Raw genomic sequence first — 19,230 nt, 5'->3', positions numbered from 1 at the left:
AATCACAATATTACTGCTTTTGCTGTATTTTGGATCAAATAAATGCAGGTTTGGTGAGAAAAGACTTCTTTAAAAAACATTAAAAAAAATATTACTGTTCAAAAACTTTTGACTGGTAGTGTATGTATGTATGTATGTATGACAGTCATATCACATCTAGTTGTTTTGGATAAGAATAAAACTTCAGGTCCGACAATATCGTGTCTTTTTTCATTTAAATCCATGATAACTTAACATAAATATGACTATAAAAGGGTGTGTTATAGTTTTTATATTCCTAACAAAAGCATTACTTGGCTCTTTAGATGCATTTTCTAGATTTTTTTTTTAGTTTTGTGTGAGGATGATATTTGGCTATGTCCCATGCACTGCTCATTAAATCTGAATGAGAGTAGAATAAAGTCAAATCCTAAAATTTTAAACTTTTGTTCTCCTATTAATATTTTGTTAAATAAGAGATGACTCAATTTGAGTGTATTGATCATTTGGTAATAAAAATAAAATTTTTATTTAATAAAAAAAAGTTTGTCCATGTCTCTTGAATGGTTGTCCACCCTGTCGTATTGGGGGATCCGCCCCTTTAAGAAAAGGCCATCCACTTTAGTGACATCAGGACAACAGATTTTTTTTGTCTCTTCAGTGGTGGGAATTTCAACGGCTGAGTTGAGTAAGTTGTTGACTTTTCAACTGACAAATTTTCTTCGTATGAGTTTGCTTACTTGCTTTGCCAAAGCTTAACATGGCAAGTTAATTTGTAAGCTAATATGCTAATTGAAGCTCAAAATGTCGATGGGGGTGTATATCAATGTGATTGAGAATGTAATTATATTATTTATTATTATTATATTATTTTTTTCAAAGTTGAATAAATGTTTCATTGTCATATTTTCTCATGCTTTGTGTGTTCTGCTTTATGTCCACCCCGTTATGTGCTGGTCCACCCTGTCATCTTGATATTTTAAAATAATATTTAAATAATAATTCAATCATATCTATATAATTGTCATGGAGTCTCTGCCTTCACAGTCACCTACGTCACCTCAGTCACCAGCCCCGACACACACCAGATCGCAATCACCAGAATACTGATCACCCGCACCTGCAGAGACTCATTAGGCGCACTATATTCCTGCACTCCTCTCACTGCCTCACTGTCCGGTCTACCCTTCACCAGCTTGAACTTAGCCTGACGCCTACCTTTATCTGACCTGTTGTTTATTTACCCCTAGAAGCTCCATCGATCCTGATCGCCAACGATCCCGTTCTCATCCTCTCCGGATACCTGCAAAGGATACCAACGAACTACCCAGAGCTAAGAACCCAAGAACTCTCTAGCATCTCATACTCACCTGTCATCTACTTGCTCTCCACATTGTTCAATAAACCCTCGTTTGCATCCTTACCTTGTGTCTCTGGCTCGTAGTGTGACAGAAGACCGGACCTTGGACATACACCTCCATGGATCCCCGGGTTCCCACACCCACAGAGGTACTGGAGGAATTGTTCAACACAATCCGGGCCTCTCTCACGCCAGTCACTACCCCGCAATCTGTCTCTGTAAGTCCCATGGCTACACCTCTATGGATCCCCGGGTTCCCACGTCCGCAGAGGTACTGGAGGAATTGGTCCACACCCTCCGGGCCTCTCTCACGCCAGTCACTACCCCGCCATCTGCCTCTGTAAGTCCCATGGCCATACCTGCTTGCTATGCTGGTGGCGCAGCTGAGTGCGGCGGCTTCCTTCTCCAAGTGGCATTGTTTATTGAGATGCAGCCGCAGAAATTCTCCACGGAACGCTCGAAGGTAGCCTTCTTGATTTCCCTGCTAACTGGCAGAGCACTGTTGTGGGCACGAGCAATATGGAATGCCAAAATTGCCATAATCAACTCATATGATGCTTTCACTAATCATTTCAAGGAAGTGTTTGGCTCTGCTACAGGAATGCTATCATTCCCTGACCAACTCCTGCGGCTGCATCAAGGCTCTTCTACCACCAGCAAATACACCCTGCACCCTGCGAATAGTGGCTGGAACGAAACCGCTCTCCTCAGTGCCTACCGGCCACAGTGGATATCATCCTGGGATGCCCCTGGCTCACTCTCCACTCTCCAGAGGTCAGATGGGAGCCCTGTGAGGTAACTCGCTGGAGCGAGTTGTGCCGGCAAAACTGTCTTGTGGAGATCCCCAAACCGCCAGCGTATCTAGTCCGAGCCCAAGTTGCCTCCACCCTAGTCAAAAGTCCGGAAACTCAGGAGACACCTACTGTCCCATCTGACTGTGGCGTTCCAGGATGTACTCCTCTCACTGCCTCACTGTCCGGTCTACCCTTCACCAGCTTGAACTTAGCCTGACGCCTACCTTTATCTGACCTGTTGTTTACTTACCCCTAGAAGCTCCATCGATCCTGATCGCCAACGATCCCGGTCTCATCCTCTCCGGATACCCAATCTGACTCTGTGGTATTCTAGGATGTTTTTAGTAAGCAGGCCGCCACCCGCCTTCCACCTCATCGGCCATGGGACTGTGCCATCGACCTGCTGCCTGGGATAAAATTCCCCAAGGGTAGAGTATACCCTCTGTCCATCCCGGAGCGCAAGGCCATGGAGGATTACATCCAGGAGGCTCTCAAACAGGGATTCGTCCAACCATCCACCTCACCAGCTGCCTCGAGCTTCTTCATAGGCAAGAAGGACGGGGGCTTGAGGCAGTGTATCGATTATCGCACACTGAACTCCCAGATGGTAAAGCTGCCATACCCACTTCCCCTGGTCCCAGCCGCCCTCGAGGAACTCCGTGGAGCCTGCATCTTCTCCAAGTTGGACCTGCGGCGCGCGTACAACCTCGTTCGTATCCGGGAAGGCGACGAGTGGAAGATGGCATTCATAACTCCCGCAGGCCACTATGAATATCGGGTCATGCCGTATGGCCTAGCTAACTCACCGTCAGTCTTCCAAGGCTTCATGAATGAGGTGTTCCGGGAGTTCCTTCATCGCTTCGTGATAGTCTACATCGATGATATCCTCATATATTCCCGGAACCTGGCCGAACATCGCCACCACGTGAAGCAGGTCCTCCAGAGGCTCCGACAACATCACCTTTACCTTAAACTGGAGAAGTGCGAATTCCATCGCTCCACGGTTCAGTTCCTCGGTTAAGTCATCAGCCGGGATGGGATTCAGATGGACCAAGGGAAGGTAACAGCCATCAAGGAGTGGCCGCAGCCCCAAACTGTTAAGGACCTGCAAAGATTCCTTGGATTCGCAAACTTCTACCGACGGTTTATCAAGAACTTCAGCATACACACAGCTCCTCTTACCTTCCTGCTCAGAGGAAAGCCCAAGTCCCTGTCCTGGAGCCCCAATGCCCACAGAGAATTCAAACAACTCAGGGAAGCCTTCAGCATGGCCCCCATCCTTCGTCATCCCGATCCCCAAGCTCCCTTTGTGATGGAAGTGGACGCCTCCACCACCGGAGTCGGGGCCGTGCTGTCGCAGCACTGTGGTGAGCCTCCCAGCCTCCATCTTTGCGCTTACTTTTCAAGAAAACTGACCTCAGCGGAGCAGAACTACGACATCGGCAACCAGGAACTGCTCGCCTTCAAATTAGCTCTGAAGAAGTGGCGTCACTGGCTGGAGGGAGCCCACCATCCTTTCACTGTCATCCCCGACTATAAAAATTTGCAATATCTAAGAGATTCAACCCACGTCAAGCCAGATGGGCATTGTTCTTTATTCTGTTCCAGTTCACCATCACTTACCGTCCCGGAAATCTCAACTGCAAAGCCGATGCCCTATCGCGCCTGCACTCTTACGACACACCCACCGAACCGGAACCCATTCTCCCTCCAGCTCTGATAGTCAGCCCCATTCAATGGAACATCTCCAAAGACATCCTTGATGCCACTCACACCGAGCCTGCTCCGCTGGAAGGCCCAGAGGGGAAAACCTATATGCCAACATCACAACGCCAAACCCTTCTGGGCTCAGTTCACAGAGTACCAGGCTCTGGACACCCAGGCAGCAAACGGACCCTCTCGGTCCTCCAAGCCCAGTACTGGTGGCCCAGTATGGCCCAGGATGTCCCCAGGTATGTCCGAAGCTGCTCAGTCTGTGCCATGTCTCAAACTCCTCGTCATCTTCCCGTAGGCAAGCTTGTCCTGCTGCCCATACCACGAAGACCCTGGTCCCACATAGGAGTGGATTTTATGACTGACCTACCCATCTCCGACAGAAGCACCTGTATCCTTGTAGTCAACCGTTTTTCTAAGGCCTGTAAATTTATACCCCTCAAAATTCTGCCAACAGCACTAGAAACTGCAGAGTGCATATTTACCCATGTTTTCAGAAACCAGGGTCCCCAGTTCATCGTGTATGGAAAGCCTCTTCCGACTCCTGGGAGTGACCGTGAGCTTGTCCTCCAGGTACCATCCTCAGACGAATGGCCAGACTGAGCGAAGGATCCAGGAGCTCGGGCATTACCTCCAGTCATACTGCCACGAAGATCAGCACAGCTGGAGCCATTTCCTCCCCTGGGCCGAGTATGCACAATTCCCTTTGACAGAACACCACTGACCCCCTTTCAGTGCATACTGTTACCAACCCCCGCTCTTCCCATGGACGGAAAAGCCCTCGGAGTTTCCAGCTGTGGACTACTGGTTCTGGGTGAGCGAGAGCGTGTGGGACTCGGCTCACGTCCACCTCCAACAAGCAGTGCGGAGGCATAAGGCCTTCGCAGATGCCCGGCGCACCTCTACTCCTACTTACCCTACATTGGTCCGTTCCCCATACAGAGGCAGATTAATGAAGTCACCTACCTTCTCCAGCTTCCACCCAGGTACCGAATTCACCCTACATTCCACGTTTCCCTCCTCAAACCTTGTTCTTCCTCCACAACAGGACCCACCAAGCCGGATGCACCTCCTCCTCCTGAAATCCTGGACCAGCCCTCCATTTACCAGGTCAGGGACCTTCTGGATTCATGGTGACAGGGCGGCCGACTGGAATATCTAGTCGACTGGGAAGGATACGGACCGGAGGAGAGGTCCTGGGTGGCTTGGGATGATATACTAGACCCATCGTTGCTGGAGGAGTTTCACCCCACCCATCCTAATCGTCCCACACCCCGAGGTCGAGGCCGCCCTCGTCGCCGCATGTGGGCGTCAGGAGCCACCCCTGGAGGAGGGGGTAATGTCAGGGAGTCTCTGCCTTCAGTCATCTACGTCACCTCAGTCTCCAGCACCGACACACACCAGATCACAATCACCAGAATACTGATCACCCGCACCTGCAGAGACTCTAAGCACACTGTATCCCTGCACTCCTCTCACTGCCTCACTGTCCAGTCTACTGTTCAACAGCTTGAACTTAGCCTGACTCCTACCTTTATCTGATCTGTTGTTTACTTACCCCTAGAAGCTCCATTGATCCTGATCTCCAACGATCCCGTTCTCATCCTCTCCGGATACCTGCAAAGGATACCAACAAATTACCCAGAGCTAAGAACCCAAGAACTATCTAGCATCTCATGTTATCTATCTCTGTCATCTACTTGCTCTCCGCATTGTTCAATAAACCCTCTTGTTTGCATCCTTACCTTGTGTCTCTGGCTCGTAGTGTGACAATCCAGTGTGTTCAATATCTAGGTGTGGGGGCAATAACATGCAAACAAACAAACTGCATCCAAATATCAGTTTTATCCAAATAAGAAAAAATACATGTGCGACTTGTATGAGTTTCTTTTTTAAAACACATGGTTTACATAAAATCTTAAGCAAACAAATAACCCTGTTTAGGAAAGGGACATCATACCTTTCAGAAAATATAATTTGCATCTTAATATTGCAATAAAAACGTATTTAACAGTAATATATATCTCCATGACCGGGTGTACATATCTTCTGGTTTATGCTTCGAGTAATGGCCCATAATTATCTAAAAAAAATAAATCGATCACTGGAGCTCTCTTGTGGTGCTTTTGTGTAATATTTTGTGTAGGACTACATTTCTTTGCCAAAGCATGCATTCAAATTATCTGGTTATTTTGTAAAGTTTATATAGTTTTCATTATATTAACCTAACCGTAAACCGCTGTCATTTAATGGCTAAAATGAGATCCAATACATACCACTAGATGGAGACATTGACTTTTCTGTCTGTTTCTTTAAATCACTCATGTAAACAAGAACATGCAAAATGCTTATTACAGATTAAATGCTGTCTTATCACAATTATATCTGTTTTAGAGTAGTTGACATGACAGTGAATTTTATGTTGTGAATGCTTTCGTGCTTTTTTCTAAGCAGTTTGCCGACATCTGAAATAATGAGATACAGTGAAGTACTGCTCAAAAGGGTGTTCAAGGGAAGTATTATATACAATGAACACCGAAACTCATTTCATAAAAAAACATAGATGGAAATTGAGTTCTTCCCTCTCAGCTTTAGAGTACAAACACTGACACGCTCTTCTCCGAATATCACAATAAAACTTCAAATGAGTAATGACATCACCGAACCAACTTCCTTGTCACTAACAAAGAGACTGTTAAATTACTACTGAGAGGGAAACTTTCCAAAAACTACCCGCTATAGCAATCAAATATTTACTGTACTGTTAAATATAAAACCATGATGATCAATAGCAATTTCTATATATTGTCCTGCCTGACCTCTACCCAAGGTCACAGACTGCCACTTGCAAGTGAACATTTTGTCCTCAAAGTTGATGTGTTAGAAGCAGGAAAAATGGGCAAGCGAGTTTGACAAGGGTCAAATTGTGATGGCGACTGGATCTCCAAAACAGCAGCTCTTGTGGGGTGTTCCTGGTCTGCAGTGGTCTACCAAAAGTTGTCCAAGGAAGGAACAGTGGTGAACCAGCAACAGGGTGATGGGCAGCCAAGGCTCATTGATGCACGTGGAGAGTGAACGCTGGCCCTTGTGGTCCGATCCAACAGACTACTGTACTGAAGCTCAAATTGCTTAAGAAGTTAATGCTGGTTCTGATGGAAAGGTGTCAGAATACACAGTGCACTGCAGTTTGTTGCGTATGGGGCTGCATAGCCGCAGACCAGTCAGGGTGCCCATGCAGATCCCTGTCCACCACTGAAAGCGCCAACAGTGGGCACGCGAGCATCAGAACTGGACCATGGAGCAATGGAAGAAGGTGGCCTGGTCTGATGAATCACATTTTCTTTTACATCACATGGATGGCCGCGTGCAAGTGAGTCTCTTACCTGGGGAAAACATGGCACCAGGATGCACTATGGGAAGAAGGCAAGCCGGCAGAGGCAGCGCGATGCTTTGGACAATGTTCTGCTTGGAAACCTTGGGTCAGGTGCTCATAATGTTATGTCTGATCGGTGTATATACCTACTTCTAGATCCACATCTTTTTTTCTTTTTTTTTTTTTTTAATGAATGAATGATAATTACAGTAGATTCTACCACAGATCTATAAATCTACAATATATAAGAAATTATGTGTCAGATCAACCTTTTATCAATCTTAGTGTTCTGTAGATCAGAAAAAAAAGTATGCCAACTGCATACAAATTAAAACAAAGAGGCTTATAATAATAATAATAATAATAATAATAATAATTTGTTAGTTATTCCCCATGTTTTTATTTGCAGGAATAGGTATAACAACTTAATTTTCTGCATAAAAATAATAAAAATAAATCAATAAATAATTAAAATAAAATTATTTGGCTAGCAAATGCCAGCGTCATTTCCTAGGGATTAAAATAAAATTATTTGGCTAGCAAATGCCAGCGTCACTGGTATCATTTCCTAGGGTATATGCTAGTGAAAACAGTTGGATTAAGCACATCAACTGTTACACATAAACAGGCTTGCAAACACTGAATTTGTTTTTCCAAATGAAATTTGCATTGCTTGCCTTATCAGGGCCATGGAAAAATTGTTTATAAGAGAAAAATATTTGACTATGCTAATACAGTATTTAATTATTTTATTGCTCTGGACAACATAGGGGCAAAACCTTCCTTATATTTGGTCAAGTCAAATCACATTTATTTACATGCTGCTTTTAAATTATTTGTACTATAGTTCCTTATGAGATTTACCTAACTTCATCATATAGCCTATACTTGCTCTGTTACAAGACCTGCATCCATACAATTAATAACATTTGAAAAGTTATAAAATAGCTTTGGAAAAGCTACACAAAATATGCTACACATAGATTCAGTGCTGGGATACAATCTGGTTTACCAGAAGTTTATACAGTGCCTTGCAAAAGTATTCTTTTTTTTTTTTTTTCACGTTTTGTTATGTTGCAGCCTTATGCTAAACTGCTTTAAATTACTTTTTTTCCACATCAGTCCACACTCCGTACACCATAATGACAAAGCAAAAACAGAACTGTCACAACTTTGTAAATTTATAACAAATAAAAAAAAACTGAAATAAGTGTATTGCATAGTGTATTCAAACCCTTAACTCAGTACTTGGCTGAAGCACCTTTACAGCCTCAAGTATTTTTGGGTATGATGTGACAAGCCCACAGTACCTGTTCTGTGAAAGCTAGTTTATAACCACAAGCGTTCCAGGTTTGTAACGTTTTCATAAATTAACCATGCAAAATAGTACACGTCTTTCTTATCAAACCAAATGCACAATAAACCAAATAACCCTTCATCGTATTAAAATGATTTTGTGAGAAGCAAAGGGAAGTTGGCGACTTTAGAGATGCAAATTGTTAAAGAGAAAACACCTAACAACAAGGGCAAGAAATAAACCACTAACATAGCCATGCATGAATATTTCATTTCAAAATGACTTGTCATCCTGCTGATCTAAACCCATATGGTTTCATTTCCACCGCCGGACACATGAGGAGAATCGGACTGGTTGCTCTTTTCCATTCAGTTCGTTTCAATGGAGACTGAGGCTGGGAAAACCAGGAATATTCTGGGTTCAGTTCAAGTTCAAGTTCATGTTGATCATAGAGGTCGACAGATTGATTGGCCGGCCGATTTTTGGCATTTTCTAATTAATCGGCATCAGCCGATTGTGCTACAAATTAGGCCGATTTATAGGCAGGTCCATCTGCGGGCAGCTAAGCTGCGCGAGACGGAGCAGCTCACGCTCTGCAGCCGCTTCTTGTTCACACACAGCTTCAGCTAATGATGGCAGGACAAAACAGACTGTTTTGAAAGCGTAATTACGTTTTACCCTACTAGAATTGATGCTGGAAAGTTATCATATTCATAAGTGCAACAAGTCATTTGCATGTGAAAGTAGAAACATGCAATTCAGATTAAACTTCTGGGCTGATTATAACGTGCACGTTAACTTTCCTCATGAAATGTTTGTGTAGGTCCGATGTGGCCAGTGCACTCGCAGTTATGAGCAGCGGGCTGTGTAATATGTGTGAACTTTTTTATTTTTGTTATCACTTGGCCATTTGACTTATAGCAATGTCTAGTGTTTCCCATACATTGAGTTATTTGTGACGGCCCGTCACAGTATCAAAACTGACCACCACCAATAGATTTTCCAAAAGGCTTATACTTCGTTGAATAAACTGAGCACTGCATGTTTCAAAATTAAAATGCAGCGCTGGTGTTTTTATATGAATGTATCTTTGAAAAGAACCGACCGTCTTCAGAAAAGCTTCGGTGTCGTTTTCATTTCGTCTTTCCTGTAATGCCTGATAAAGTAGCGTTTGTGAGCGCAGTGCTTATTTGATTACAGCCGTTACAGGGGAAACCGCTATTAGGGATGGGAGTATCGATCCAAAGTATCGATATATCGATACTGACGCGAGTATCGAAAGTATCGATACTCAAACAAAAATTATATATACTAAGGTGTGTTTTATTTACCAGTGATTTAAAAAAATAATAATAATGCGTACAATATGCATTGAATTGGACGAATAACCTTTGTTAGCGAGTAATTGTGTAGGATAGAACTATTTTCCTGCTCATTTGAAAATGCAAATGTTGCAAGACAGAACTTATCAATCACAGAGAGCATTCACTCACTTCTGACAGTACATTCAAACAGGACTGCTTTTCCCAAAAGTATCATAAGAAAGCATTAAAGCTTTTGGGAACGGCAGACCTGAACAATGCTTATCAGAGGACAGAAGCACAGAGTTATTTCACAATAAACAAACTGAAATTGTAGGAGTTTGTGCAATTAGTTATTTAAATTGAACGTTGAAAGATATGAAAAATATCAGTATCGTATCGAAAACAAAATAAGTGGTATCGCCCATCCCTAACCGCTATATCTCTCGCTCCAACAGCGCCTCCTGCTGGCAGAGAATTAATTTGCATTTGCAAGTCTGTGGGAAACACTGGTGTCTGTCAGCAAACATAAACAAAAAGCATGCTTCAGAACTGTTTTGAGAAGGTGCTTAAGTTTTGAGCCATGTATTATTACTCTGAATTAGGCTACTACTACTATTACTATCTTGTACCCTGCAATAATCATTTACTCAAACTCACTTTTATGAGACGAAGAAAAAAAAAAAAAAGAAAATCGGCCAAAATATCGGCCCAAAAAAATCGGCATCATATATTGGCCATCGGCTGGCCTGATTTCTAAATATCGGCATCGGCATCAGCATCGGCCATTGAAAAACCAATATCGGTCAACCTCTAGTTGATTACCAAAACATTTTCCAAGGAAAACCTTGTCCCACCTTTACAAAATGCAAAAATGCAGGATACAGTGAGGAACTTACAATGGAAGTGAATGGGACCCATTTTTGGAGGATTTAAAAATAGAAATGTAAAGCATATAATTTTATTTAAAAAAAAAAACACTTACAGTACATTCCTTTTTCTGCTAAAACTTCTATATTATTTGAGCTATGACATTTTCCTTTTCATTTTTATAGTTGCTTTACAGTTTTAGTCATTATGTTGTCATGGCAACAAAGTTGCTTACAACTCTTACACTTGGCATAATTTTCCATTATATTATTGTTGTTGTTACTGTTGTTGTATTTATTTACTTGTTTATTCATGTTATATTTATTATATTTAATAATTATATATTTTATACAATATTTCTATTATTACATTATATATAGTATATTATTGTATATTTTTATTATTACATTATATTTAATTAAATTATTACACATTATTGTTTACGTCTTGTCTTTATACTATTGAAACAGTGTTTTAATGTTTAATTTATTATATATTTGTTACATTATTATTATTATTATTATTATAATTTACAGAATCATTTTCTGCATCAAAAAAGTAAATAATAAAAATAAATGAATGAATAAATAAAATAAAATAAAATAATTTGGCTAGCAAATGCCAGCGTCACTGGTATCATTTCCTAGGGTATGTGCTAGTGAAAACAGTTGGATTAAGCACATCAACTGTTACACATAAACAGGCTTGCAAACACTGAATTTGTTTTTCCAAATGAAATTTGTGTTGCTTGCCTTATCAGGGCCATGGAAAAATTGTTTGTAAGAGAAAAGTATTTGACTATGCTAATACAGTATTTAATTAATATTTGACTATGCTAATACAGTATTTAATTATTGTATTGCTTTATTGCCAAAGTAAGAATCTTACTTAATTTTAACCCATCTGGACAACATAGGGGCAAAACCTTCCTTATATTTGGCCAAGTCAAATCACATATTAATACAGTATTTAATTAATATTTGACTATGCTAATACAGTATTTAATTATTGTATTGCTTTATTGCCAAAGTAAGAATCTTACTTAATTTTAACCCATCTGGACAACATAGGGGCAAAACCTTCCTTATATTTGGCCAAGTCAAATCACATATGATCATGGAGCTCAACTAGAGTGGCCATCAGCTTCTTGGTCACCACATTAACCCTTCTCCTATTGCTCAGTTTGGCCAGGAGGCCAGCTCTAGGAAGAGTTCTAGTTGTTTCAAACGTCTTCCATTATGGATAATGGAGGCTACATGCTTTTGTGAACTTTCAACGCAGCAGAAATGTTTCTGAAATCTTCCTCAGATGTGTGGCTTGACGCAAACCTGTTTCCGAGCTCTACAGGCAGTTCTTTTGACCTCAGGGCTTGGTCTTTGCTCTAATATGCATTTTCAGCTGGTAGACCTTTTATTAAGACTTGTGCCTTTCCAAATCATACCCATTCAATTGAATTTGCCACAGAATAACTTCACTCAAAGTGTGGTAACATCTACAAGCAATATAAATGCTCCTGAGCTACATTTCAACTGTCCCAGATAAGGGTATGAATACTTATGCAATGGAATCATTTAAGTTTTTATCTTTAATAAATTTGCTAAGATGTTAAAAAACATGTTATTTGCTTTGTCATTATGGTATATGGAGTGTAGATTGATGTGGGGGAAAAAAAGTAATTTAAAGCAGTTTAAAATAAGGCTGCAACATAACAAAACCTGAAAAAAATGAAGGGGTTCGAATACTTCTGCAAGGCACTGTATATACTGGAATATGATATGCTTTATGATATAATATTGACCGAATATGAATGACACACACAGTACCTGTTCTGTGATAGCTAATTTATAACCACAAGCTTTCCAGGTTTGTAAAGTTTTCATAAATTAACCATGTCTTTCTTGTTAAACCAAATGAAGGAATCGGACTGGTTGCTCTTTTCCATGCAGTTCATTTCAATGGAGACTGAGGCTAGGAATACCAGGAATATTCTGGGTTCAGTTCAAGTTCAAGTCATTTAGTGAATGAAAAAATCATGCTTTGGACCAAACAAATGTAAGAGATATTGAATTATTGTTACTTAAAATTACAATTTAGCCACAATAAGAGCCAATTCATAATGACAAACTAGCTAAACTATCAGGCCCACTCAAAGCTGCTGCTGCATTTTGGTGTGATTGGTAAATATATTCCTGACCTTCTAGGATACTGTTGTTGTGCTGAACTCATTGGCCAAAACAGCAGGCCTGAAAGCAGTACAACTTCCTGTGTGTCGGGAGAACGGGGCGGCCGAAGCCATCGAGTGGTGAGAATAACAGGAAAAGAATGAAGTAAACTTCTTAAGACTGGGCTTTCCAGCACCGTGACCCCAGACCGTCTGGCCTGAGACTCAGGTTCACACTTTGATACGAACACAAGGCCAATTTCTGTTCTTTTCAAGACCTTATTGTTTAACTCTCAGGACAGAGGTGGTTCGTGACCCTTAAAATATGTTCAGTAACTGGCTACATTATTTGTTATTACTGGCTAAGAGCAGTCATAATAAACATTTTATGGCCTACAATTGAAATTTATCAGAAACTGGAAAGCTGTCAAGTCAGTTGATATGGTGATACAATAAGCTCAGATTATCAGCTCTCATGCGCTCAGCCTCTGTAAACAACATGCAACAAGCACATTTGCATTTGTTCCAAGTATTTCCACCTACTTTCCATTCAGATCTGGCAAAATCATTTCTCAACAGATCATAGTCTAAGAAAAGCTTAAGGAACCCTTGTAAAAAAGAAGCAGACTTCAGCATACTTTTAAAAAGAGCACTTATTATGGAAATAAAATACTTTAAATGAATCTACTTAAGTGTGAACTGAATGCAATGCTTTCAGAAATGTATTTATTTATATTAAATGCAAATAGGTTAACCTAAGAGTGTTTTTTGACCCACTTAAGTAGGACTTAAGTACATCTTTAATTTCATAATTATTCTATTGTCTTTGAAATACGATTAAAGTGTACTGCCTAATGTATGGAAGCCTGTTTCTGCCACTGAATAAAAAAGTTAATTGTGACTTTTTATTTCACAATTCTAATGTTTTTTCTCAGTATTGTGAGATATAAACTCGCAACTGTGAGTAATAAAGTCCAATTCTGAGGAAAAAAGGACTATTTTCTTACAATTGCAAGTTTAGCTATATCTCACAAATCTGACTTAATAACTCTCAAATGCATGTTATAAAGTCAGAATTGCAAGTTTATATCTTGCAACTGTGACTTTATTTCTCAGAATTGTGGCTATTTCTCACAAGTACAAGTTTAAATCTCACAATTCTGACTTGTTTCTCACAACTGCGAGTTTCTCAGAATTGCGAGAAAAAAAAAAGTCTGATAGCTTGTTTTAATTTTTATTCAGTGGCAGAAACGAGCTTCCATACGAATGTACTGACAAACATTCAAGGTAAACTAAAATATACTCATAAAGTCATTTCTATTGAAACTTGTATGTCATGTCAATGATGAAGTTGCAATTTTTTAGTACATTTAAAATACATTAACTTTAAATTTAATATCAAATAGCAGTTCAAATGAATATCAAGAACTTTACATGTGCTCTAGTAGTCAACACATCAAAATAAATGTATAAATGAGAAAATATTATGAAAACTTAATGGTTTAAGTGTACTTTAAAGTAAAAACATGAAATGCATGTTTTAAAAGTGTACTTAAGTGTGTTAAGAAACATGAAAGTGAACTCTCTTTAAGTACACTTAAGTTTAATTTCATTCATATTATATTATCTGCAAGTACAGTATAGATTTTGTTTTTTAATGTGAAGTACACTACAAGTGCCCATTTAATAAAAATTAAGACCAAAGTTTACACTTTAGTTTACACATTATTTTACACAAAAAATCTGTCATTTACTTGTATAAATTGGCCATCCTATAATTTTATTGTCCATGTGAGAAATATGAGGGAAACCTGAGAGGATTGTGTTATCAAATGCATATTTTTTTTTAAGGCTTAATCTTTTTAATAAATTTGTTTAAGTCGATTTGTTTAAGACTTGGAATGTTTCAGTTTTTCTTAACTCCCTAAACTCGACTCAATGATGCAAATTTGAGTCTGTTCATCAAACAAAGCTTATCATATGACTTTAGAAAGCTAGGAAAATACTGCACCTCATATGGACCAACATTATGATGCTTCTGAGGTGCTTTTGTGTCCTTTTTGAAGCTTTTTGACTGTATCTGTATATTGCTTATGTGTATACTGTATAGCCTAAATATATACAATGCAGTACTTATTTAGTCATTTAAACATTGACAAATATCTAAAGTGTTTATTACAGACTTAATGCATTTTATTTATTTTGTTCTTAATTGTGTTGCATCAGCACTAATAAAAGCTTCTTGTCAATGAGAAAAGAGAGAAAAAAATGGTTCTATGCATTTATATGCATTCATACCAGTCGCATCACATGTCCTAAAACATGTCATATTACAATTCTGACTTCGTACAGTAAATAGAAACTTCTCAGGAAGATTGTCAGACACACAAAATGAGGATAGTCTTGATGCAAATCAGCCAATAAAGATAAAATCTGGAGACAATTTCAAACCAAGCGTAACTGGTTCTTCACAGCTGATCCAGAATCCTGAATCTGGTGTTTGACTTAGATTTTATATTAAGATATTGCAGACCAGCAAATGGTTTTATTTTCAGCACTTTTATTTCATAACAGTGAACCCAGAATGTGCATTAGCTATTTAGACACTTAAAGCACAGTTAAAATGTATAAATATGGGATTCATTACAACAATATATAAATGCAGGCATCTCGAAACAAATGCTGCACAGGCTTTTTTCAGAACTAACTTTTTGACACTTTTTTGTTTGTTGGTTGGTTTTAATAAGCTGGTGTTTTAGTGGGTGTATGAAGTCAGTCCTCCTCATATTCACACAGGTGTCCGAGCAGAATAACCACGGGTTCATCATATTAACTACACTCTTAGAGAAAAAAAAAAAGGTTTAAAATCTGTCACTGGAGTGGTACTGTTTTACTGATATGCACACACTCTAAAAAATGCTGGGTTGTTTCAACCCAACTTTGCTGGGTCAAAACAACCCAATAGCTGGGTTTGTCCCTTTTTAACCCAGCGCTGGGTTATATTTAACCCAGCATTTTTTAGAGTGTATTAATATGTACATATAAGATACTAATATGCATCTTTTAGGGGGAAAGAAAGAAGGTACAAAAGTGTACCACAGCTGTGACAGCTTTTGCAAGCTACCTTTTTATGAGTATGACATGATCCACTAACAGTTGATAAGTGTCCAAATAATATTAATATTGAACACTAAATTTGTTTGTCCTTAAAAACCTTTTGGTGACATTTCAACTTTAATTTATGAAATGCAATTATATTTATACTTTTTATTGCCTGTTTTCGGGCCACTCTACATAACCAATGAATCAGATAAATATATAAATGAATCATATTTTGCAATAACATCCAAAATATCAAACATTTATTTGGATTGCCCTGGAATAGCAACTCTTTGAGCGGAAACCAACAAAATTCTGCCTGACTTTAGTATAAAGGTAGCCTACTGTTTTATCATATACATTGACCAAACAAACTTGTCATTAAAATAAATGCCACAAGTGTTGATATTTTAGGAAATGCAATGATATTTCAACATTTTACTGTTTTGTTGTCTCAACCCTTACAAAAATTAATCATGGTGTATTGTAGTAGCCTAAAAGTGTAGTAACAATGTGTTTTTGGCGTACTGATTACCAATTGTATCCTATAACCACAGTTTTACTACAAATGCCATGGTTAAACTATGGTAAGTGTAGCGAAACTAATTTGGTTATGGACGGAAGATAGATGGAAATATAACCGGTAAGTGAAACACAATAACATTGGAGATTTGAGAGAAAGAAAGAAAAAAAAGACAAACAATTTCAAGAATTTTTAATTGAACACAATGAGAAGAACAACCCATGTCTTTTAACCAACAAAATATAAGTTCGCTGTTTCTTTGCAGGTAAGACCATCAGCAGTTAACAGCCACAATTGCTTGCGTGTACTTGTGTTTTATCTCAACAATCAGACATTATACTAACATATATTTAGGCTATGCAAAATAAAGTACTTCTCTTACCTGGAGAATGACACAGATCAGAAGCGCTGTGCCTTTACAAACGGATTTGATAGAAAGACATCCCATCTTCTTTCATGGATCGTATATTCCCGAGCAGCCGATCTTCAAAACATCTTCAGATAAGTTTCCCAGCGACTTTTCTGAACGATGAACTTCTGTGTAAACTCTTGAACTGCACCGAGCACTGATGTGAGAGGTGTGAACTCTCGCAGAAGGTGGAGCTGACGGACTGTTGTCACCAGATTAATGCTGCTGTTAATGTGAGCAGTGTTAATGTTCCTCCTCTGCTGAACGGAAACTCATCGTTTCACTACATCGCCAAAAATAATGACTGCATTCCGCCCCCAGGAAGTTATAATGTCCACTATTTTAAACAGGCCAGAGTCCAAACTTATGAGAGTGTGGGAAACAGTTGTGGTAATATCCAATGAGATCCTGCAAAATGTACAGTACTTTACGTTTTACTTCCTTGTAATATTAGTGCAAGATATAGCCTAACAGAAATTGTCATTTACACTGATGAATGGATGATAGGCTATATAATGCAGGCCTTACAAAACTTTACTATAACTGTTATGTTTAACATTTTAGGGGACTGAAACTTCCTTTAATTTGCCCCTGCACTAAACACTTCTGCTTTCTTCACAGCAGGCCATTCTGATGAAGATTTGCATAACTCCCACAAACATGCAAAAAAATAAGAAATCAGGAAGGGGGCCAACACTTTTTCACACCACTGTATATATTGCCCTATGTCCAAACATGACATGAAATATAGGCTTTATGTAATATAAGATCCTTCAGAATTCCATTAATATGCTAATATGCTGATTTAATATCAGGCTATTGGAAACAGTTGTGCTGCTTAATATTTATTGGAACTTGTGATAAGCAACTATTTATCAGGATTCTTTGATGAATAAAACTATATAAGTATTTACTGTTGTTATTTTTTTTATATAAATGTATCATATCCTTGCTGAATAAAAGTACTCAATTCTTTCAAAAAATAAATAAATAAAACTGACCCCAAAATATTGTTACAAAAGTAAAGTATATTAAAGGAGAAAACCATTGTTTTAAATTGTAATAACATTTCACAATATTACTGTTTTTACTGTATTTTTTATCAAATAAATGCAGCCTTGGTGAGCATAAGAGACTTCTTTAAAAACATTACAAATTGTACTGATCCCAAACTTTGTAATATGATATTCATTACTAAATGAATATTAAAAACAAAGACTTTGACCTATGTTTTTCATAATATATTATGAAATATATTATATATTACATAACATATTATATACTCCTCGGCCCAACACTATACACTCATTTAATTGTTATTCACCATTATAATCTTTCTCTTCCTGTTGATTCCTAAACCCCCATTCTGAACATGTTTACTTAAGTTCGAGATGAAAATAGTATTAATTATACTTGCGCAATGCCCATGAGAGGAATTACCATGTCTGCACGCAAATATTTAGAAGTTCTGAAGCTTTTCTTGGAGATTCAGTGTTTACTATGATGATTGTATGATATGGCTTTCAGAGTCATCTGTGAAGGGCCGTGGAGAGATGCCTACAGACCCTGTCACTGTCCCATGTCTCCTGGGTCTGGGTGGTTCCTCTCAAGGAGATCTTTATCAGCTTCAATTAAAACCAGTCCCTCTGCTCTCTTTTCTGAGTTGGCTTCACGTAAACAAAGAAACCTACAGCACAAACATACAGATCATATCATAAACGCAACCCCTCTTGATTCACTTTTTCTTCCTATATGACAGCACAAGAAATGTGAAATTCTTATTTACAATAGTTTTCTTTTGAGCAGCATAGAAACCAGTTCGAAACCTTCATGAAATCTGCGTGGCAATGTGAAATTCCCAAATGCGTGGACAGTGTAGTAACTCATTACATGTAATCTGGATTACATAATCAGATTCCAAAAATTGTAAAGTACTTGTAATTAGATTAAATTACATTTTAAAAATACTTATAATCAGATTAGTTGCTTTTACTGATTACATGATTACATATTCACACAAAAGCAATAAATTATTCATAATTTATTGATTCACCCTAATTCGTCTTTTACATCTTTTAAATGTTCCTTTCAAAAAAATAGCCTATACCGCTTACATACATTCAAAGACCAGTCACTTGTCAGGTGGCTATAATTGCAGAAAATTGTGACCACTGGATTTATAAAAATCATTTTAATTTTAAGAAGTGCTAAAATTGAATGAGTTAGGTCAAAAAGTAATCTAAAAAGAATCAAAAAGTAGTCTGATTATATTATCTAATATCAGCACTGCGTGTGAACATTTCATCACAAGTGTCATCACACTTTCTTTAGGCAGTCTTCATTTCGTGTCC

The 19,230-nt window shown here is 38.7% G+C and overlaps 1 protein-coding gene across 1 annotated transcript in view; it reads right to left on the bottom strand.

The window, feature by feature from the left end:
* The window catches only part of LOC107675247 (receptor-type tyrosine-protein phosphatase eta-like), a 43,200-nt gene extending 26,136 nt beyond the window's left edge, over nucleotides 1-17,064 (bottom strand). Inside the window, exon 1 of the mRNA XM_016469525.1 lies at nucleotides 16,853-17,064. Within this exon, the coding sequence (XP_016325011.1) occupies nucleotides 16,853-16,918 (66 nt within the window). The 5' untranslated portion in view covers nucleotides 16,919-17,064. The remainder of the gene's footprint in view (nucleotides 1-16,852) is intronic.
* Nucleotides 17,065-19,230: the final 2,166 nt, after the last annotated feature.

The sequence above is a fragment of the Sinocyclocheilus anshuiensis genome, unplaced genomic scaffold, assembly GCF_001515605.1.
Source record: "Sinocyclocheilus anshuiensis isolate Anshui unplaced genomic scaffold, SAMN03320099.WGS_v1.1 scaffold532, whole genome shotgun sequence".
In the NCBI taxonomy this organism is placed as follows: domain Eukaryota; kingdom Metazoa; phylum Chordata; class Actinopteri; order Cypriniformes; family Cyprinidae; genus Sinocyclocheilus; species Sinocyclocheilus anshuiensis.
The sequence above is the reverse complement of the archived record's forward strand: the minus strand, read 5'-3'. Positions and strand labels throughout refer to the sequence as shown.